The sequence below is a fragment of the Parus major genome, chromosome 3, assembly GCF_001522545.3.
Source record: "Parus major isolate Abel chromosome 3, Parus_major1.1, whole genome shotgun sequence".
NCBI classification, from domain to species: domain Eukaryota; kingdom Metazoa; phylum Chordata; class Aves; order Passeriformes; family Paridae; genus Parus; species Parus major.
Window position 1 is genome coordinate 78,471,465 of NC_031770.1, and position 20,000 is coordinate 78,491,464.

The window sequence follows — 20,000 nt, forward strand, 5'->3', positions numbered from 1 at the left end:
GAAGGGGCCGGGGCTGGTGCCAGCAGCAGCAGCAGCAGCGGCGTGAGCGCTCGAGCGGCCGCCATTTTACGCCAGCTCCAGCAGCAGCACTGCCCGGACACACCGCCGCGGGAGCGCGGAACGGGGGCAGCGCCTCAGCACGCCGAGCCACGACCCGCGCCCCGAGAGACCCTTCGCACACGGCGGTTCTCCCCCCGCAGACACACACAGGTCAGGGCGGCCGGGCGCTGGCGGGGTGGAAGCGGGCCGGGTGGCAGAGCGGGCGGAGGGCGGGATGCGCACGCTGGGGCCCCGCAGCGCTGTGGGGCCGGGGCGCTGCGCGATGGGTGGAGGAGCTGCTGGCGCTGCCTTCGTTGCCGACACTGTCGGGCGGGCGGGGGGCGGCCGGGCCGGTGCGCGGCCCCGGCGTGGCGGCGGCGGCCGGGGCACCACCCGAGCCGGGCCGGCGCGGGGCGCGTGGCTCCCGCCTTATTGTCCCGCTGGCTCCGCCGCTCCATTCATTGCTCGTGAGGGGCAGGGGCCGAACCGCGGCCTCGGTGCCCGGCGTGTGCGCGGGGGAGCGGAGCCGCCCGGGTTTGGCGTGGCCCCGGTCACGTCGGGAGGCGGTGGGCGATGGGCAGCGGTGTTTCCTGGCTGGGAAACGGGGCCTTGCATTGTTCCGGACAGGAGTGTGGCCGGGAGGCGGCGGTGGGGCCGAGAGGCACCGAGAGCTCCGGCCGGGTGGTGAAATCGGGCCCGGGGTGTTGCAACCCGCTCTCCGGGGGGAATAGGGTGAGAGGTGGGGAATGGCCGGGGCTCGGGGCGGGGGGGAGCCGCTCCTCCCGCGGGAGTGTGGCGGGGAGGGGGGGAAGTCGGTCACTGGAGGAAGTTGTAGGACATCTGAACGCGCGGAGCACGTGTTTCCATCGGGCTCATGGCCGCCGCCGCCGTGGGTGGGTGCGGGCTGGGAAGAGCGCTTTGTTCCTCTCGCTTGCCCGGCCGGCACCGAAGTGGAGGCGAGAAGGGATCCCGGCCGCGCCCGGGGCCTGGAGAGGCGGCGTGCGCCGAGGGGCAGCGAGTTTGCAGCGGGCGGTGGAGGCGGCAGCGAGTGTCAGTGACGGTATCGCGGTGCATGTGGCAGGTTTGCTTGTCCTGCCACCCCCGCTGTTGCCTTTTTGCTCCATTTCTAACTTGTTCAGAGCGTCTTAGGGAGTGTGTTAGAGAGAGGGGAGGTGAGTCAGTGTCTGTCTGGGTTGTGTAAAACCTGCAGTGAAAGCTGCCCCATCCCCCCTAGGCAGTGGTGTCAGGGCTTTTCTTTGTGTTAGTGCTTCTTTTGAGGAATTTCCTGCGCCTTACAAAACTAAAAAAAAACCTAAAAAAAAAAAAATCGGGGCGGTGATCTGCTATTTTTTATATTTTTTCCCATTACTTTAAAAGAATAGGGTAGTCTTTTATATATTGTCACTTGAGTTGTTCTGCCTGAAGATATGTTTAGCTTAATTTTGATGCTTATTGCATTTGAACAGATATCTGGAAACATGGCTACTGAACATGTTAATGGGAACGGTACTGAAGAGCCCATGGATACTTCTGCTGCAGTTACCCATTCTGAGCATTTCCAGACATTGCTTGATGCTGGTTTACCACAGAAAGTTGCTGAAAAACTAGATGAAATTTACGTTGCAGGTAAGATCTAAGACTTGCAAAACCACACATACAATATTTTATTGGATTCTTCTGTCTTTGGGCTGAAATAGCAACTTTTTGTGGTTTCCAAGTATGGGAACTGCAGTCTTGCTAAAATCTGGATGTTTTAGATTCAGTACTTCAATTTATTGTAGTAACTTTCAGAGGAAATTCCCAGGCTACTTGGACTGAGGGGTGGGAAGCAGTATGAAGGGAACCAAAGCAACAGCAAGAATAGGCAACAGATGATTTTTAGGAGGAGCAGGTGATGTACTCTTCGTGCATTTTTTTGTGGTAACTGTAGGCAACTGTAAGAAGATAAAGCATTGGTATGCATCTTCTTGTGTAAGTGATACTTCTTGATATGGTGTTTGGGCTCATGGATGCAAAAGTTATGATGTTGGTTCTTTCAGGTGTGCTAATAGCTAGCATGTTTTAAGCTTGATTTTTTGATCATTATGAGTCATTTCTAGTGCTGCAGTTTATTTGTATTTATAGTCTTCTAAAAGCGTACCAAGGTACCATTGCTAGGCAAGCTAAGTCAGGCTTTGGTAGGTTTTGATAGTTTCCTCTGAATTCAGCTTCAGGATATTGAAATTAAACTTGGCCCATGTAATATCTGGGTTTCACAGAAGTCAAATGAGCACATAAATGTAGCAATTTTTACTCTGAACCTTGTTTTTCATTAAAGAAGTATACCCTTAAATATTTAATTTCAAAGGAACAAAATGATTTTTTAGGCATAGTAACTTACTTTAATCAGTATTTGATTTAGAGGTCACTGAAATGTGTTAGGGATGCTACATTAGGTTTTACAAAGATCACTGACCAAATATAATTAGTAATTTTTTTTTCTTTTTTTCTAGGGCTAGTTGCACATAGTGATCTAGATGAAAGAGCTATTGAAGCTTTAAAGGAATTCAATGAAGAAGGTGCACTAGCAGTGCTTCAGCAGTTTAAAGACAGTGATCTCTCACATGTTCAGGTAACGTTAAGCAATTTACAATATAGTTGTTGAGGGATAAACTGTTAGTTGTCTGGGAAGAGGTCTGTCTCTTCAGTGATCCATGTGTGATATGTGAAGTGACCACTACTATTTCAAGGTAAAATGAGCTTCTGGCTTGTCGTGTTTTCAGAACTGAAGATTGTATCTTTTGCAGAACAAAAGTGCCTTTTTATGTGGAGTCATGAAGACATACAGGCAGAGGGAAAAACAGGGGACCAAGGTGGCAGATTCTAGCAAAGGACCAGATGAGGCAAAAATTAAGGTATGTTGGTAAAAATAAAAGTTATGAGGTCTACCTGTTGTTTGTTTTTCTGAGTTGTTGTGAGAGTTATATTGGTTGTTTTGGAGCTGTGCTTTTCTTAAAAAGGTTTTTGCAGGTTATTTTTCATATTTGTCATTGAAAGCTGTCACTTGCAATTTTGTCTTCCACTTCTTCCTTTTCAAGTAGAAAGTTAATATATTAATTTCTGGAACTGAGTGTATAAAAGTGAAGGAGATTTCAGTTTGCTCTGTGTCTTATTGAGACAATTACTCTATTTCGCAGTAAAAAGTTTGTGCATACTTGTTGTCAGCATAGTTATTTGAGTTCAAAATGCATAAGTTCAGCTCCTGCTGATTGTTTTTTGTGTTCTGGTTTTTTTGTTATTGTTTCTACTCCGCCCCCTTAGTTCGGATTTAGAGCAATTCCACAATAGGGAGGAGATACCACGTGTCTGAAAAAACAGATTGTAATGGATTTAGGATTTAGCCCACTTCTTATGACATAATCACTGTGCTCATAAACTGTACTCCAAACTGTCTTAATGAGGGGTAAATTATTTTTTTGACCATGTCTGCTGCTAGCAAGTCTTACTTTCTCAAGAGTTAGGCATACAATGATTTATTTAAAGTACTGTGATTAGCAACTTACGGAAGCTTAAGGGAAGGAAAACCATCTAAGCATGTTTAGGTGATGTTGTAAAAAAACCCCTGAGAATCTTTCTTCCTTGATGCAGCACGTGTATAGTATAAAATGATCATTACAAATAACTGTGTACCCTGTAAAATTAGAGAATCTTTTTTTTCTCTTGACTTTGAGGCTGGGATGCTTTTAATTATAATTTTTTTAAAAACTGGTACAGTTTTTGTCAGTGCCACATAAAACAGCAATATTATGAGGACTTGGTTAATAACTTCAAGTAGCATTGCTTCTATTGCTGATGGTTATAGCATTTAAAATAACTGCAATTTTGTAGTTGTAAAATTGCTAACTCTTGACTATAATTGGGCTGGTTTAATATGCAGTTTCTTTTTGTGTAGAGTTGATTTGTCTTTGTACAAAATTATTTAGAAAGACTTAATTTCAGAGTAGTTTCTCATGTGTTTGCATACTGAATGCCAGCTAACATTTTAAGTTGTTAGTATGTCTGTAACTATATCTAACTATATAACTACATGCAGTGGTTCTAGTGAGGGTTAGTTGTCCTATGGATCCTGTATAAGTCCACAAGGAATTTGAAGGGGGGGGGGATGATAAGAGAAAGGAAATAGTACTACCACTTTGATAGTTGGGCACCTGAAGCAGGCTCTGCAGTGTTCCAGGGGTGTAAGCACTTAAACATGTGTTCTTTTAACTTCACACTCATGAGTAATCTCATTAAGTGCGGGGAACTCTTGTGCACAAACGTCTGCAGGATTGGACATGCCAAAACAAGAAGTGGCTCAGACTAAGATCTTCCTAATTAAAGGGAAGCTCACTATTATATGACTTGGCTTTTTTAATGAAAATCAAGGAATTGGGAAAACTGGATGTGAATCTCTAATTTTCTAGCAGTGTTTCTGTACCTAATAGTTCTGTTAATTGTTTTGCAAGTTTCTTGTTGAAATACTAGTAGTAGATTTGTTTGTGGGAGCTTCAAAGCGGTACAGTTTAAAAGGAATTAGAAGCATGTCTGTCTGTGAATGAAGTGCAACAAAACTTGCTCAGTTTGTATGTGGTTTTAAAATTTTAAGTTTCTTACTTGAAGGCACTGTTGGAGAGAACTGGCTACACTCTTGATGTGACTACTGGACAGAGGAAATATGGTGGACCTCCTCCAGAGTCAGTATATTCAGGACAACAGCCTTCTGTTGGTACAGAGGTAAGAAGAAGATGTTCATGCAGATGTAGACTTAGTCATAGGAAATACTTTTTATAAACAGTGCTTTGTATGTCTGTTGTAGATATTTGTGGGCAAGATTCCGAGAGACTTGTTTGAAGATGAACTTGTTCCATTATTTGAGAAAGCTGGACCTATATGGGATCTCCGCTTAATGATGGATCCACTAACTGGTCTAAACAGAGGATATGCTTTTGTCACTTTTTGTACTAAAGAGGCAGCTCAGGAAGCTGTTAAACTGGTAAGTTTTCTTGGATTTTTTTCTTTTTTGATGAAGTACACTCTGGTTTAGAAGCTGTTGTTCTCCTGGTCCTAGTGTTTAAATGCATAAGGTGAAATTGTCATGGTTAGATTACTTCATAAATGTCCACTAGGTGTTAAATTCATTTTCTCATTGCATATAAATATTTGCTGACTGTGTTAGGAACAGGGAAAGAAAAAGCTGATGGACTGCTGTTTGGTCCAGTTAGATGAGTCTTTATTATTAACCAAAGTTGGATTAGCGGTGGTGATTTCTGAGCTGTCTGCATCTGTATGAGTTCTGGAGAGCAGTGGTGCTGGAGTTGCTGAGGTACAAGGGCAGTGCTGGTCAGGGTGTCTGTGACTCCTGATGTGTTTCTGCACCAGCAGGGGGCCCATGCTGGAAAAGTGCTTCAAAGTCACAGAATTTTATAAGATACTTCAGATGGGGAAAAAATGTCTCAAGCATTGAAGGTCTTTTCTGTTTGCTGCAGCTGACAGGAAAACATCATAAATCCTGCCGGCCTAAGGAGCATTCCCTCTGTTTCACACAGAGGTATGAAACAGTTTGATGTGGTCTAATCCTAATAAGCTTTTCAGGTTTTATGATTCTTGCACAGCATCTTTATTTTCCTGGCTAAGTTAAATTTGAATTTCTTGAGCTGGTTACTGCTACACTGATAAGGGCAAGATTAGTTGTGGTGTGACTTGCAAGTGCTAACCACACACATTCTGAAGTGTACCAATACTGTATTGCTGTAGTAGGGTAACATACCTTTTGTAATGAGGCATAGCTTAAACTAGCTTAAAACATCTATTGACATGTAAGTCAATTTGTGGAGACAAATCAAGGAGAAAATGGCAATTTATTTTGAGAAAATGCACAAATGTCTGAAAAAGTGGAAGTACAAAACTAATTTAGTATATGCTGAGCAGCTTTTTAAATAAGAACAGTTGGTTGTTTCAGTGTGCAGTCAGATATACTGGGGATAACTCTTTGTGCTTTCATTGTCAACCTAGCTGTGCAGAGTGTGTGTGAACTCTTTAAAACTTAGTGAATCAAATTACCTAAGTTCTCAGGAGCACCTAGTAAGTGAAAAAAACCCAATTTTTCTTTATTTAGCTGGATTTTGCTTAAAGGAAATATGCTCTGGAAAGTCATTCAAGTCATGCTTCCAGAAAAGTAACTTCAGATCCTAGCTTTAGTATTCCACTAAGCAATACAAGGGACGGAGCTTCTTGGTGTCCCTTTATGTCTATTCTTTGATATGCAGGAAAAAAGCACACTGTGTTCTGCTTGTCAGTTAAATAGCCGCTGAGGGTAATAGCTGAGAAGTGTTGCAGTTGATGGAGCAGTCTTTCAACCTTTATGCTAAACTCCTAGAAAGTAGGGTTAGTCTTAAATTGGATTCTATGATATGTGTCAGGTTTTTTTGGAGTGAATCCAGCCAAAACTGGCTAGTTTGGTCTATAAGTTTCCCAAGTTATTTAGAAGTATTTTGCAGGAGTATTAGCAAACTGTGGCTGTCAAGCTCAGTTGAGAATTGTTGGTCTTTAACTTACATTAATTACACATGCATGGGAGATACTGCTGAATGACCTGTTCAAAACACTGAACACTTGGTCCTAGTCATTTCCATAACCTATTGTTTTAACAGGTGGTGTTCTTTTTAATACTGCCTGTAAATTTCTCATGTGTATATAACTTAGTTCCCAGCTTTCTGGACTCCTTTGGATAATGGTTCTTCTGTTATCTCCCATCTTTTTCCAAGAGGTTTTTGGGTCTTTTTTCAGGACAATATAGAAAAAATGAGATTAAAAGTCTCTGCATTGCCTATAGGCTTTTGAGGAATAAGAGACAGTTTTTATCAATACCCAAACTACAGTAGAGAATTAACTGACCTGTCTTCAGGCTCTTGGACTTGGTGTAACATATTTTGCATACAATTCATGTTTGTGTGGCTGCTGTATGTATCTTCCACAGTCTGTAAGACAATGTAAAGCAGAACTAAAATTTCTGGATACACTTAATGTTGACTTACTTTATTTGTTAACAGGAAGTCTTGCAGTATAAAAGGTTGAAGTCTTGATTTTGTTTATGCATATGCATTTTTAAGCCACATACAATTAATTACTCTTCATATCTGTAATTCTTTTCAGTATCAGGCTGTAGTATCACTCTATTTCTGTCCTAAGCACAGCCAGAACTATTTTAAATACAGTTTAGGGAATTCTCTCCTTTTTTTTATGACCACTATTTAGTTCAGTGTGGTTAACCCTTTGCTAGTTAAGTAGAAATGGCATCTCAGAAGTTCACACAAGCATTCACTATCAAAGTATGATTTTTTAATCTCAGTCATTTTTTTCCTATGTTAACATGTTTACTTTATACTATTTAGGAATTACAACTCCAGTTGTGTTCCTTTGCACACACATTCACTTCTCTCTCCTATTTAAATAAGAAATTGCTAGAGTTAAGTTTTTCTGAAGATTTCTATGTGAATAAGGTCAGTGTAAATATGTAAAGAATGAAAAGTTTTGAGGTGAACCTAGTAGGAAAACAGACTGAAAAGTATTGAAGCATTCAGTATACTTTTGATTAGAACAGGTGTAAGCTTGATCCAGAGTGGTTGGACAGGTGAGTGAAGCAGTTTGCCAACCATGCATAGAGGTACAACTTGCCATTTGCTCCTAATAAACTAAAATTGGTAGCAAAAATCTAAGTTGGTAAAATGACAAGACAGACCTTCTGCATGTTTTGACTTGTTAGTGAGTAAGTTCTTAAATAAGTCAGTGAGAAAAAACCAAAACTATTACATTGTCTAGAGGGTGGCAATCTCTGCTACTGACTTCAGACGCAGATTCCATGGTGACAGAAGGGGGAAGCAGTATGCTGACATAGCTACTTTGGTAGCCTGACTGTTTTGGCATTCTACCCAGATCATGATCTGAGTCTTTTTATGTCTAATCTGAGTTTGTAGATGGTACGCAAACTATTTACCTAAAAATCACCAACTTGATGATCAAGAGCACCTAAATGAAGACTGTTTTCTCTTTGTAAAGAGAAACACACAGTGAAAAATAGCAGTTAATGCATTGTAGCATGAAGGAACTACTGAAAACTGTTAATGGAACTGCAGTGTGGTAGAAAATACTAATTTTACTTGTTAATTTTACTCTCATACAACATCCTGAGTTCCATGAGAGACTATTCTAGGATTAGATGTGTAGTCAAACTTTGGTGTTAGACTTTAGCAGGAACAGTTGGAAAATACATTTTATTATCCATATAGAATAGAGTATTTATTTCATTTGGAAGGGATCTGCAGCAATCATCTAGTCTGTCTGCCTGACTATTTCATGGCTGACCAAAATTGTTGCTGTCATCTTGATTATCAAGAGCATTTTCCAGATGCCTCTCTTAGACAGTGACAGCTTTGAGACATTGACCACCTCTCTAGGAAGCCTGTTCCAGTGTTTGAGCAGCCTCAGTAAAAAAAGTTTCCTAATGCAAAAAAATGTTTCCTAGTGTACAGTTCAGTTAGTAAAGAATCACTTTCACAGACTAATAAACTGTCAGCTTCTTTAAAGATGTTTCTTTAGAAGTCTGTTTTTTTTACCTACTATAATCTGTCTCTTCATTAATGTATATTAGTGGTGATAGTCTATATACAGTCTTCCTATGCAGCTAGTGCAGCTCCTTCTGCAGTTTCCTACTTTAAAATCGACTATTCCTCTGTCACATGGGCAACAGATATGGAGATAGACGTCCTTTGTTGTCTCCTGCTATGTTTTGAGACATAATTCATTGTGAAGATGTCACTCTAGGTCCTTTTCACCGGTACAGTTCTCTGTTTTGATTATTTTTGGTGCTGTTACCTAGCTTAGAGAAGTTTCAGTGGTGGAGCTTTTGTTTGCCCAAGATAAGTATAAATAAATATCTTCTCCCAGATTTTATTCCACAAAAAGCATGATGGGGTGGAGGATAACTACCTTATGTAGTAAGATAAACCATCAAACACAAAATAAATCATAGAATAAATAGCTAGATGAAATTTTAAAAATCTTTCCTGCTACTTGGCAATAAGATTTTGACCACAAAATTAATTTTCTTAGCTAAAGAACTGTCTGTTATAGGGCTTCCAGTTAAAAGTGGGTTGTTGCACCAGCAGTTGTCCTCCCTGCTTCTTATTTGGATAATGCATGTCTGTGTCTGCATCTCAGTTAAAGGCATTTTTTTATGTTTTCTCAACAGATGTCTACAGTAATACTTTTTTTTTTCCCCCTCTTAAACTGCTGACTTGTTCATGGTATCTTCCAACCATTATGCGTGAAGCATTTTAACAGAAGTCTTGGGATTTCAAGTTATTAGAAAGTTGTTCTTGCTGTTGACTGTCTTTACATGTGTAATGTTTATACTTCAGAAAGTATTTGCCAATTGGCCTTGAAGATTTTGTGGAGAAAATCTGATCATGATCTTTTTACTCTTTTGTTAACTGTGGAACTTCAGAAGGGAAGCTCACTTCAGTTAAAACTCATGTCTTGTATTACACACAAATCAAGAATTTATAGCTACAGCCTATAGAAGAACTTATATTTTGTTCTGCATGGTTGTGAAGGGAGAAGCCTTGACCTTCAGGACTTGCATGATTTTGTACAAAGAAGTCTGTAAAGAAAAAAATGAGGGAGTTGAACAAGGAGGGAGAAATAATTGTTGGCTGAAATAGTGGCGATGCCATAGAAAACATGGATATACTTCAGAGTAGTTGAATATGCATTGTAAAAATGTGTTAAGCAGCAAAAATTTAATACATTGCTCAATTCTGTGTTTTTCAAAGTTGAGTATTTGGTATGCTGCTGTTGAAGGGGAGTGAAAATTATTTGTAACTGATGATTGTCCGATACTTTTTTTCTTGCAGTACAACAACCACGAAATTCGTTCTGGAAAACACATTGGCGTATGCATCTCTGTTGCCAATAATAGGCTTTTTGTTGGCTCTATTCCTAAGAGTAAAACCAAGGAGCAAATTGTTGAAGAATTCAGCAAAGTAACAGGTGAGTTAATAACTAGGTTTTGTAGAGCTGGAAGGTGTTAAATGTGATAATTGATGAGCTTTCTTTTGGCTTATAGTTGAATGATGATGAAAACAAACTGAGACCACTCAGCATTTATCTCAACATCATGTGTTGGGGTTTGTTTAGGTTTTTTAAAAACTGCTGTTTTACTGAGGGCTGAGATATTTGTAATTAGACTAGGTAGTTGGTTCTAAGTTCTACCTGTAGAGCAAGTGTATAATGTTTAAAAAATCTGTTCAAAGAAATTTGAATTTAAAGTTTAATCATTTCTATACTAATGAATGTTTTGAAACTTCTCAAGGCAAAACTGAGGCAAGTTGAAGAATGTAACTGGTTCTCTGCTTTATAATTCTTAAATTTTAAGGCTCTCTTTGATAATGTTTGAACTTAAAAAGGCACTGTTTGATGACTTTTCTCTGTTACTGAGTTATAGGCTTCAGGTTTTTTGGAGAATAAACTTTTTAGGTATTGAAGTCATGCAATTTTTATCTCTTGTTGTTTCAACATTATGGAAAAAACACACACTGATAACTGTAACTTAGGGCTTTAAGAGGAGAAGTGACTAAGCAGAACCTGGCTGCCCCTAGCTTTCTTCCATTCGGTTAGGGAAAGGGTATTCTTCCATAGCTGCAAAGACTACCCATACTTTATAATGCAAATCAATGGATTGAAACCATAACAAATGTTCTATTTAATTTCAGAGGGTCTTACAGATGTCATATTGTATCATCAGCCCGATGACAAGAAAAAGAATCGGGGTTTCTGCTTTCTTGAATATGAAGATCACAAAACTGCTGCTCAGGCCAGACGTAGGTTAATGAGTGGCAAAGTGAAAGTCTGGGGAAATGTTGTCACAGTGGAATGGGCTGACCCTATAGAAGACCCAGATCCTGAAGTCATGGCAAAGGTAATAAAGCTGTAAGGGGACCATAGTACATTTAAAGTGCTCTGTTCCAAATTAGGTACTTCCTGGCATTAACCTAAAATTAAATAACATCTTTTGGCCTTCTTGACAGAGATGTTGTAGATATGGTGATAAAAAATGAATATACCTCAGAAATTACATGGATTTAAACATTCTATATGGCCTTACATTATTTTGTGTTCTCAGTGCTGCTTAGTGAATGTAATTCTTTCCAAAATGACACACAGGATGACGTAGTTAATTTTTTTACCTCAAAGAGATGGTGGTGACTCCTAGAGTTAAAATGGTTTTGTACCCTAGTATTTAGAAGGACAGAAATAGAGATATCATCGCAGAACAAGCCTTAATTCTTTTTAAACCTGGAACTGTATCACTTCAGCAATGGAACATGTCTGTTCAAATGTACACAAATGTATTTTGCCATTAACAAAAGTTGCCATTAGCAGTTGCTTCTGAAAAATTAGACAATTAGCTTGTATTTGGAACTCGGCAGTTATTTTTTATTTGGGGGAGTTAACACCTTTTTATACCTAGACTGGCAATATTTTGGACTTTGAATATTGAGCTGAAGCTGAAGTCTGGACTGTTAACACTTTGAAGTACATTGTAGCAGTTGTTTTATATATGTGCGTGGTATCTTGCCAGAAACAAACTACCTAATTTTTTTTTTCCCCCCGTCAGATATTGCCCAACTCTGTCTTTTTCAGTTGTGTTGTATAGCTGAGTTGTTTAATGGAAACTCCTAGCTAGCCCATATCCTTATCTCTTTCTCTTTGCTTGCTTTTCGTCTGTGCTTTTACTCTCATCTGAGACACGTCACTTGCTGGAGTCCTACTTTGATGGACCTAGTAAGATAGCTTGGCTGGGATCTCCTCTTTGGTGAGCCATAAGGGAAAAGGGTTGGGGTGGGGGCTCATTTTAGGGAAAAAGCTGCTTTTGTAATACATGTATTACAGAAGCTTTTGGACTATTTTGTCTGCAGACTTTATTTTTCTTGCCCAGCATGATAGACTGTCAACAGCAGGAAAAGAGTCTTGCAGGTCAAATTTGTGGAAGGTGGCACTTCCTAAATATGGCAGCCTGTATGTTTAGTTTCTTGGCTCAAAAGAGAAGAGACCTAATCCACCGAACTGTCAAAATAAGCAGGAATTTCTGCTGATAGAACAAAATAGATGAAAAGGACGTGATAGGGGACATAATCAAGCATCTCTGCTAAGTTTACAGATGTACAGAATGAAAGACTAAAGCAATTAAAGCTTGATATTGGTTTGCTCCTTTTACTATACAGTTTTTTTGAATGTGTTAATACCGTTTATTATTTTGTATTTGAAATGGGACATGGAAAGAGAAAACATGGAGATGACGGAAAGAAGTGTAGAAAATGCAGAGAAAATCAACTTGGATACATCTAGTGCCACATGCCAAAGATAGGATATGGAGCTTGGGTTGAAGATGTATGGAAAAATGAGGCTCTGCATAAAAGAATACTGAAAAAGTGGCTTGTGTCTGAAGACACAAGCTGAGACAATGCTTGGTGTCTGACCTTCCTCTCTTGATTGTGTCCCTTAGTTTGTTCTTGCAATAAGGGAAGTCTCCAGTTTTTCTTGGCCACCTGCTGTACCTTTGCAGAGGCTGACTGTATCTGGCCCTTCTCTAAGTATAAAGTTTGCTTTCTTTTCTTGCTATCTCCTAAGAGAGAGCAGCAGAGCTGCTGCTGCAGTCAGTAATCTCCTGGATGTGAGCTGCAGGTTGGCTGTCATTGCTTCTGACTGCTGTCAGTCCAGAGCAAAGGGAAAGCTATCGACCAGTGTCATCTTGCACATTGCTATGGTAGAAGGCTGTGGAGGAAACTGACTAGGAGAAGTAGGTCGTTTTCATCAAAATAATCATGTGGTCATCAGTTTTCTTGTCAAGACTGCTAGAAGAGCAATCCCAGAAGAGCAAGCTGTAAGGAAGACAAATTCACATATGTAGCCAGAAGGTGAACAGTGTTTTAAATCTTTCAGAAGAGGCATTTCATCAATATATGGACACCTACTAATTTGAATTTCTGAAATGTCTACTTGAGTCTTTTTTCCTTTGTCTTTCTGATAAAATGTTGTGGAGAGTACTGTATGGGTAAATATTAATCACTTAAATGGATGGTTACCTTAAATACAAAGTAGCTTGAGCACAATTAAGGAATGAAGGTAGATTCTTGAGCTAGATGGATGTGCTACAGGAGATTAGTGCTTGTGCTAACAGATCAGAGTATAACTGGTTAAGGTATTGACTTCTAGTCCAAACGAACTTTCTTCCAGCATCACAAGCAGCTGTGTTGATAGTTTTAATTTCTCTTAAGTGTCATTTTGTTGCCTCTTACACCTGTAGTCTAGCTAAATTTATTAATGTTTTACTTGATTTCTGTAGGATGGCTGAGGCTGCAGAGGACGTTCTGGAGTGGCAGGTTAAGCAGCTAAATAAAGTCTTATGCTTGTGGCTGTCTGGCAGATTACAGGACAAGAGACAGGGCTAGTAACCCTTGGAGAATGTGGCCTGAAGTGTTTGTGCTGTAGGTAAGAGGAGGAAAAGGAGCAGATACCAGAAGTTTTGGGATAGTCTAATTTATGCAGATTTTTAAATGTGAATTCTGCCTTTAAAGCAAAATGCTGGTGTTGGGTATATTGCTTGTTAGGAGTATTTGTGGATTCGTGGTGTAATGTGTGAGCTTTAATGAAGAGGATTTCGTTTTTTTCTCCCTTCCCTCCCTTTTTAGCTGGCTTCAGTGAAGTAAAAATGGGTTCATCTTCTCTCAACCTATGCTTTGACCTGCCTAATAGCTTTTACATCATCTTTGACTCATTTAGTTACACTTCTAATCTGTAATATGAATAAAGGTGTTAAAAAAATTTTAGCTGTTAGAGATTAACAGATTTGTCTACACTGGGAAGATTTAAATTAGTTACTTTGTATTTCTTTAAAAACCATAATATTACATTATGTTTTTATAATATGTTATAATATTAGATTTGCATATTTTTAAAAACAGTGATTATTCTGTGTAGTTTTTAATCATGTCAGTCATCATGGATTTATTAGAGTACTTAGGGTTCCTTGTGACGTTCTAGTTTTCATCCTTTTCTAAACATATAGAGCATTTGTTTAAAAGTTAGTGGTTTTCAAAGTCATTGATTACATCACAGAACTTAATGTAATTAATTTCCATGGAATAAGGTTAAGGTAGCAGTTAGGATGTTTTACTAAAAATGGTTATTATGTATGGGTTACAATAAATAAAGGTTGCTCTTACCATCAAGGCATGTAGGAGAAGCTTAATACATAATAGGAAACAGCTTTTCTCATGGAGTTGGCTATAACTTCTATGATCTCCTGAGAATCAGCAGGAGTAACTATTGCCAAAGCCTAGAATTGATACACTGGGTTAGATTTATGGTCTGTAAGTATCCCGTCTTCCAAATTCTGCATCCTATCCTAGTTCAGCTAGTGAATGAGACAGATTTATGAAGTCTGTCCTGTTTTTTTTTTTTATAACTTAATTACATAGCAGTTCTTCCAAAAATGGTGTCTGGGTTTATTGAATTCCTGTATGTGGTGGGAGTAGAGTGCAGCTCTGCTTCAGAAATTGAAGCATGCTTTCCTTGGTCCTTTCACACCTTGTGTTATTGGTGTTGACCTTCAGGGTCAGGAGTCAGTGTTTGTTTGATGTCATCAGCTAATTTGAAACCAATAGGAGCAGTGGGAATGTAAGCAGAAGTTGCAGGTCTTGCAGCTGATTGGCAGCTGCACTATAGGCAGGTAAGACTGAGCATTCCTTGGCAGTAGGAGGTGGTTAAACTGTCAGAGCATGGTGCCAGCATGTTGAAGGAACTCTTCTCAAGAAGATGAAGAGTGCTGTAAATTGTGAAGACACATAGATGACACCGTGTAAACACCCTCATGTCCAGTCACTGTGTGCAGCCTTGGCATGGACACAAGGATGAATCTTTCAATACTGTCGGGTCACTAATAGGTGATTCCTGGTTTCCACATATGTTGTCTGCTATGTTAAGTGAGGGTTTAGTTTAAGCCTTTGTCATCAGACTGCTCTAGATTTTACTTTATCCTATGCAGTTGGTTATTGATGAAGTTTTATATTGATGATTTAGTCCATGTCAGGCAGTCAACAGTTGGATGATTACCTGCCTTTCTGATTTTAGAAACTGCGTAACAGTCTTTGTGTAGCTTAAGAGTTGTGTTACATGGTTTTAGTGAGCTGGGGGAGGGAGTAAACTTCCGGAGTTAGTTGGGGGTGACTTCCTCAAGGGAACAGCACAGTTTGACTTTTGAGAAAGTTGAAAGGTGACTGGCCAGTGTTAGCCTTAGTATCCCCTCTGTCTGCAGTTCTGTCTTTCAGAAGTGGCTTCAGGTCACTTGAGTGCCCCTCAGGCAATCACAGTCCTGACATTAGGTGTTTGGTGCAGCTCTAGCATGGGAACCACAAGTTAAGCAGCTTGAAAGCTGCAGGCCTGTCACCTCTGACCTAGATATTACAGTGATGACTGTTCCGCAAATAACTGAGTAAAAGCCTGTCTAAACAATTACATGTTTTGATAACTTAATTGATTTGTGTGTAACCAATTCTGGTTGCCTTCTCTCAAGTTTCATAGTATTCTGGGTTGGAGATAACTGCTGCTAGGATCACACTAACATAAATTGAATTGACTTTCAGGATACTAATACTTATATAATCATGTTTGATAACAGATTGAATATTTCTGTCAGGGAATTTTGGAGCTAACTCATGCTGTGTGACTATTTAAATGTACATATTCATATATATGTATATAAAATGCTATACAGAAAATGTAACTATGTTTTTTCAGTACTGCCAATAGCGGTAACTTGCAAAGCTTCATTTTGTGCTTTGAAATGAGATCATACTCCTAAGTCCTTTTTTTTTCTTTGTTTTTGTTTTGTTTTCGTGTTTTGTTTGTTTGTTTTTTGTGTTTGTTCGGTTTTTTTTTTTAATTCCCTTAGGTAAAAGTTTTGTTTGTACGCAATCTTGCCAATACCGTAACAGAGGAGATTCTAGAAAAAGCCTTCAGTCAATTTGGAAAGCTAGAACGAGTGAAGAAGCTAAAAGACTATGCTTTCATTCATTTTGATGAACGGGATGGTGCTGTAAAGGTAAGTGAAGAGAACTGTAACTGTGTGCATGTGTGTGTTGTAAGTACTGTTGTTAGAAGCTGTATGCTTCTTCTAACTTGAGAAGAAGCTTTGTCTGGCCTAGTGGTAACTTTGTCACAGCTAATTTTGTCCTCTCTGGGTATCATAGGATGATGCAATTCTAGCTTGAAAAGTGGATCTTAAATGCACCTATCCTAAGTAATTCTGCATATGAGCTCTTAAGATAATAATGTTGTTACCATTTGAAGCTCAAGTGTCAGAAATTGAACGACTCTTCTCACCAAATTATTGGTAGAACTTTAAAGTAGTTTCTTTACGTATGGCAGGTGATAAAAACTTAGGTAACGTTTTTATTTATTTTTTCAAGAAGAATTTAATTTTTTTTTTAATGAGGGGTGCTAGACAATTTATTAATTGTCATTCCTGGATTTTGCTAGCCCAGTCTTCATGTCATGTGTTGTTAAAGAAGGGAAAGTGTAATTCCCCTCTTTCCAGTAGTGTATCCATTTTTTTATGTTCTCTGGGTGGATGCAGGATACAGGAGGATTCAGTTTTTCTTAGGTATCCATATGTCTTAAAGCAGATGCTTAGGAAGATGATGGGAAGAGTCTAAGTAAGATATATATCCTGGCAGGGCATAACTATGTAAAGTTCCTAAAACAGGTAGAATCTTTAGGATTCCTCTGCTCAAAATTAACTTAGGATAAAAACTGTGGCCCATAGGAATTGCACATGGCAGGGAGGGTAGGGGAGGAGTTGATGGTTTGCTGTTTGTTTTGCTTTTTTTTTTTTTGAGGAGAAAGGTTGTGGGAGGTTGGTGGTGTGGATTTGGGAAGGAATTGCGGTTTTTTGTGTTTGGTTTGTTTGTTTTTTCCTTGTGATCAGAACGACTCTTAATTTTTGCCTTCTAGTTGGTATTTATTACAAGTAAAATAAAGGAATAGCAGAATATACTGAGCTCTAACTTTAGTACTGTTTGCATGTGTGCTGACATTAGGAATTTATTCATGCATTACAAAATGTGCACTTTCAGAGGACAGTTCTGTCACTTCATTAATTGTAACAGCTTGCAAAGATTGAAACCTGTTTCCAGTTCTGAGGGGAAGATTTCTAAACTGATACATGCAGTCCTGGGTTTGAGAGCCAAGTTCAGAAGAAGTGCGTAATTGGAATCCATAATACTGTGCTCTCTGATTGTTATTTTTTTTTTTTTAGCTTTATTTTGTTATTTTAGCTCTGAATAACAAATTTAAAAATGCATACTCTAAATAAAAGGTAGAACAAAATTAATAACTTCAGATATGCTTGGAAGTATATTTAAAGTCTGGTTAATTCCTTCAGGCGATGGAAGAAATGAATGGCAAAGATTTAGAGGGAGAAAACATTGAAATTGTTTTTGCTAAGCCACCAGATCAAAAAAGAAAAGAACGGAAAGCTCAGAGACAAGCGGCTAAAAATCAGATGTAAGTGTAAATGCATGTAGTTATGTTGTATTACTTCTGAAAGACATGTACAATCCTATCAAATTAGAACATCTGGATATTTTAGTAGATACATTACAGAGTATACAGGTTTTCTGGCTTCTCTCAAAAATGTTGGATTCATTTTTGTTTGCACAAAAAGTCTAATAGTGGTTTTTAGTGATAATTTAAGTACTGTCTTGCTCTGCTTACTTGAGTGTGAGAGCACTGGAGGAACTCATGGTCATGAAAAATACATGCTTCTCACTTTCTATTCTGAATTTCCCTGTACTTCTGCAGTGATATCACGTGGAAGAGCTCATTGTGTGTTCCTCTCAGCAGGCTTAGTAGTATTAATACAGCACCCCCTCTTTAGTAAAGTACCCACTGAAAGGAGGATCCTGATACTCTTTCTTGCCGCTTCCAGAAGATACATCTGCCCACGAAGCTTATGAACTCATCATACTGATAGAGATCTTGCACTAGTAAATGCTGAATATTGTTAAAAACAACAACAAAAAGGGGCAGTTTCTTGCTGGTGTGTTCTGCTTAATGTTCTCATGTGTTTTTCTTCTTGGATATCTTCCTGCTTTCTTAACCACATTCCCTCCCCCACCTTACTTCCAAAAATAACTTGGAAGTGCTGTTGTGCAGCATCCAAGAAGATGGAATAGTGAGCTTGCAAGATTAATGGAGATCTCCACATGGTGACCTACTGTACACATGGAATTGGTTAAGTTTGCCCTGCTTATAGTTCTCGTAACTTTATTAGCCCTTTTGTTCTTCCATGGGCATCTGGTGTTACTGTAAGAAGTGAACTTTTTTTTTTTTTTTCTTTAGCTTCTCTTCTGTGCCAGGCAGGGCTTTTCTGTTCTGCTTAAACTTTTGCTGATACAGCTGTACTTCTTGCTGTGTATTCTGCATCTTGGCAATGCCACCATAGATACCTGTTCATTTAATTAAAGTATAGAAGGCACAGTAAAGTATAGAAAGTGGCACAGTTTCCCTCTAAACATGGCAGTTGTTGGCATGGTTGTGTTGTCTCTGAGTGGAGATAAGCTTTCTGACACTAAATTTGAATAATCACAAAAAAATTCTCGCACAAACAAATTTGCTAGCTCAGTATTCAGAATCTAATAATGCCCTTTCTCCAGTGATAAAAAGGAAGATCTTTTAAAATGCACTGGAATTGGTTATAATGCTGCATGATTCCTGCTCCCCACCTAACTCTTCACTGCAGATTATTTTATCTTGTACCCAGTTTTATACTTCAGGGTAGCATGCATGTATTTATAACACTGGAAGTCTTCTGTCACATATCACCTCAAATATTAATGTGCTGTATGTTATCTACATCCCTGCTGCTTTTGTTGTTTAGGGATATGTATGCCTCATTTGTGGAGGTAGGTACAGTAGGACTGCCTCTCTTGCTCTTCTAGGCAGAGGTATGGTAGTGCCACTTGGGCAGTAGTTCATTCATTTGGGAATTCTTTGTGTTCCTTTGTTTTTCTGAGCTCTTAAGGCAGTAGGAAAGCAGTTAGTTGGTTTAAATCCAGGCATTTTCTGGTTTTGAGTATGCTGTTCATTACTGAATTGTTTACTGAGGGGTTTCTAATGTTCCTAGGATTCCAAAAGATGTGGGAATAAGGGGATATGTGTGTTGTTAAGCCTATATCCCAGTTACTTGACAAGTTTTGAGTGGCATCTTAAGATCTTCGAGATAATTTGCAGTTTGCACTACATTTATGGTAGCAAAAAAATACTTAACTTTCTTAGATACTTCCACATAACTACAGATTCAATTTGATTTGTACATTAATATAGTTAGTAATCCTACCTGCTTGTCTGCAAGTGACTATTCAATCAGTAAGAAGTGTTTTACATCATGTTTTTACTATTCTGACAGCCACGAGGGGTTTCAAAGTAGAATTCTTAGTCTGTATAAATTCCTTTGCTTTTCAACACATTGCGTACTACTTACGATGTACTACGTGTACTATGTAAAACTGTGTGAGGAGAAAATCCTGAATAAAAGGGCAGTGTGATTGTGTTTATTAGTAAATTGTCTCCATTCTAATTTTGAACAGAAAGTATAAAAAGTCTTGATAGTGACTCACCTCATTAGAAGGTGCATGTAAAGTCACAGCGGTATCAGAGAGTAGTTGAGCATACTATTAGTATGCTTTCATAGAGCTAAAACAGTTATATTTCCATAAAAATCCTGGGCTTACGATTTTAAAAAACAAAATATGTATGCAACCTATGTTGCTGCTTCCACATTTTTGGAGGCATGGGTATTGTGAATGGGATACCTGATACAAGAT

The 20,000-nt window shown here is 39.0% G+C and overlaps 1 protein-coding gene across 5 annotated transcripts in view; it reads left to right on the forward strand.

Moving 5' to 3' along the window:
• Positions 1–6: 6 nt before the first annotated feature.
• The window catches only part of SYNCRIP (synaptotagmin binding cytoplasmic RNA interacting protein), a 26,763-nt gene continuing 6,769 nt past the window's right edge, over positions 7–20,000 (forward strand). For 3 of the 5 annotated variants that reach the window (XM_015622429.1, XM_015622430.1, XM_015622431.1), the window contains exons 1-10: positions 78–210; positions 1,506–1,665; positions 2,532–2,650; positions 2,826–2,933; positions 4,678–4,791; positions 4,874–5,050; positions 9,969–10,104; positions 10,827–11,032; positions 16,067–16,216; positions 17,558–17,679. In XM_015622429.1, the coding sequence (XP_015477915.1) occupies positions 1,518–1,665; positions 2,532–2,650; positions 2,826–2,933; positions 4,678–4,791; positions 4,874–5,050; positions 9,969–10,104; positions 10,827–11,032; positions 16,067–16,216; positions 17,558–17,679 (1,280 nt within the window). In that variant the 5' untranslated portion in view covers positions 78–210; positions 1,506–1,517. Of the gene's footprint in view, positions 211–1,505; positions 1,666–2,531; positions 2,651–2,825; positions 2,934–4,677; positions 4,792–4,873; positions 5,051–9,968; positions 10,105–10,826; positions 11,033–16,066; positions 16,217–17,557; positions 17,680–20,000 lie in introns of all 5 variants that reach the window. The other 2 variants (XM_015622432.1, XM_015622428.2) reach the window with 2 other exon arrangements.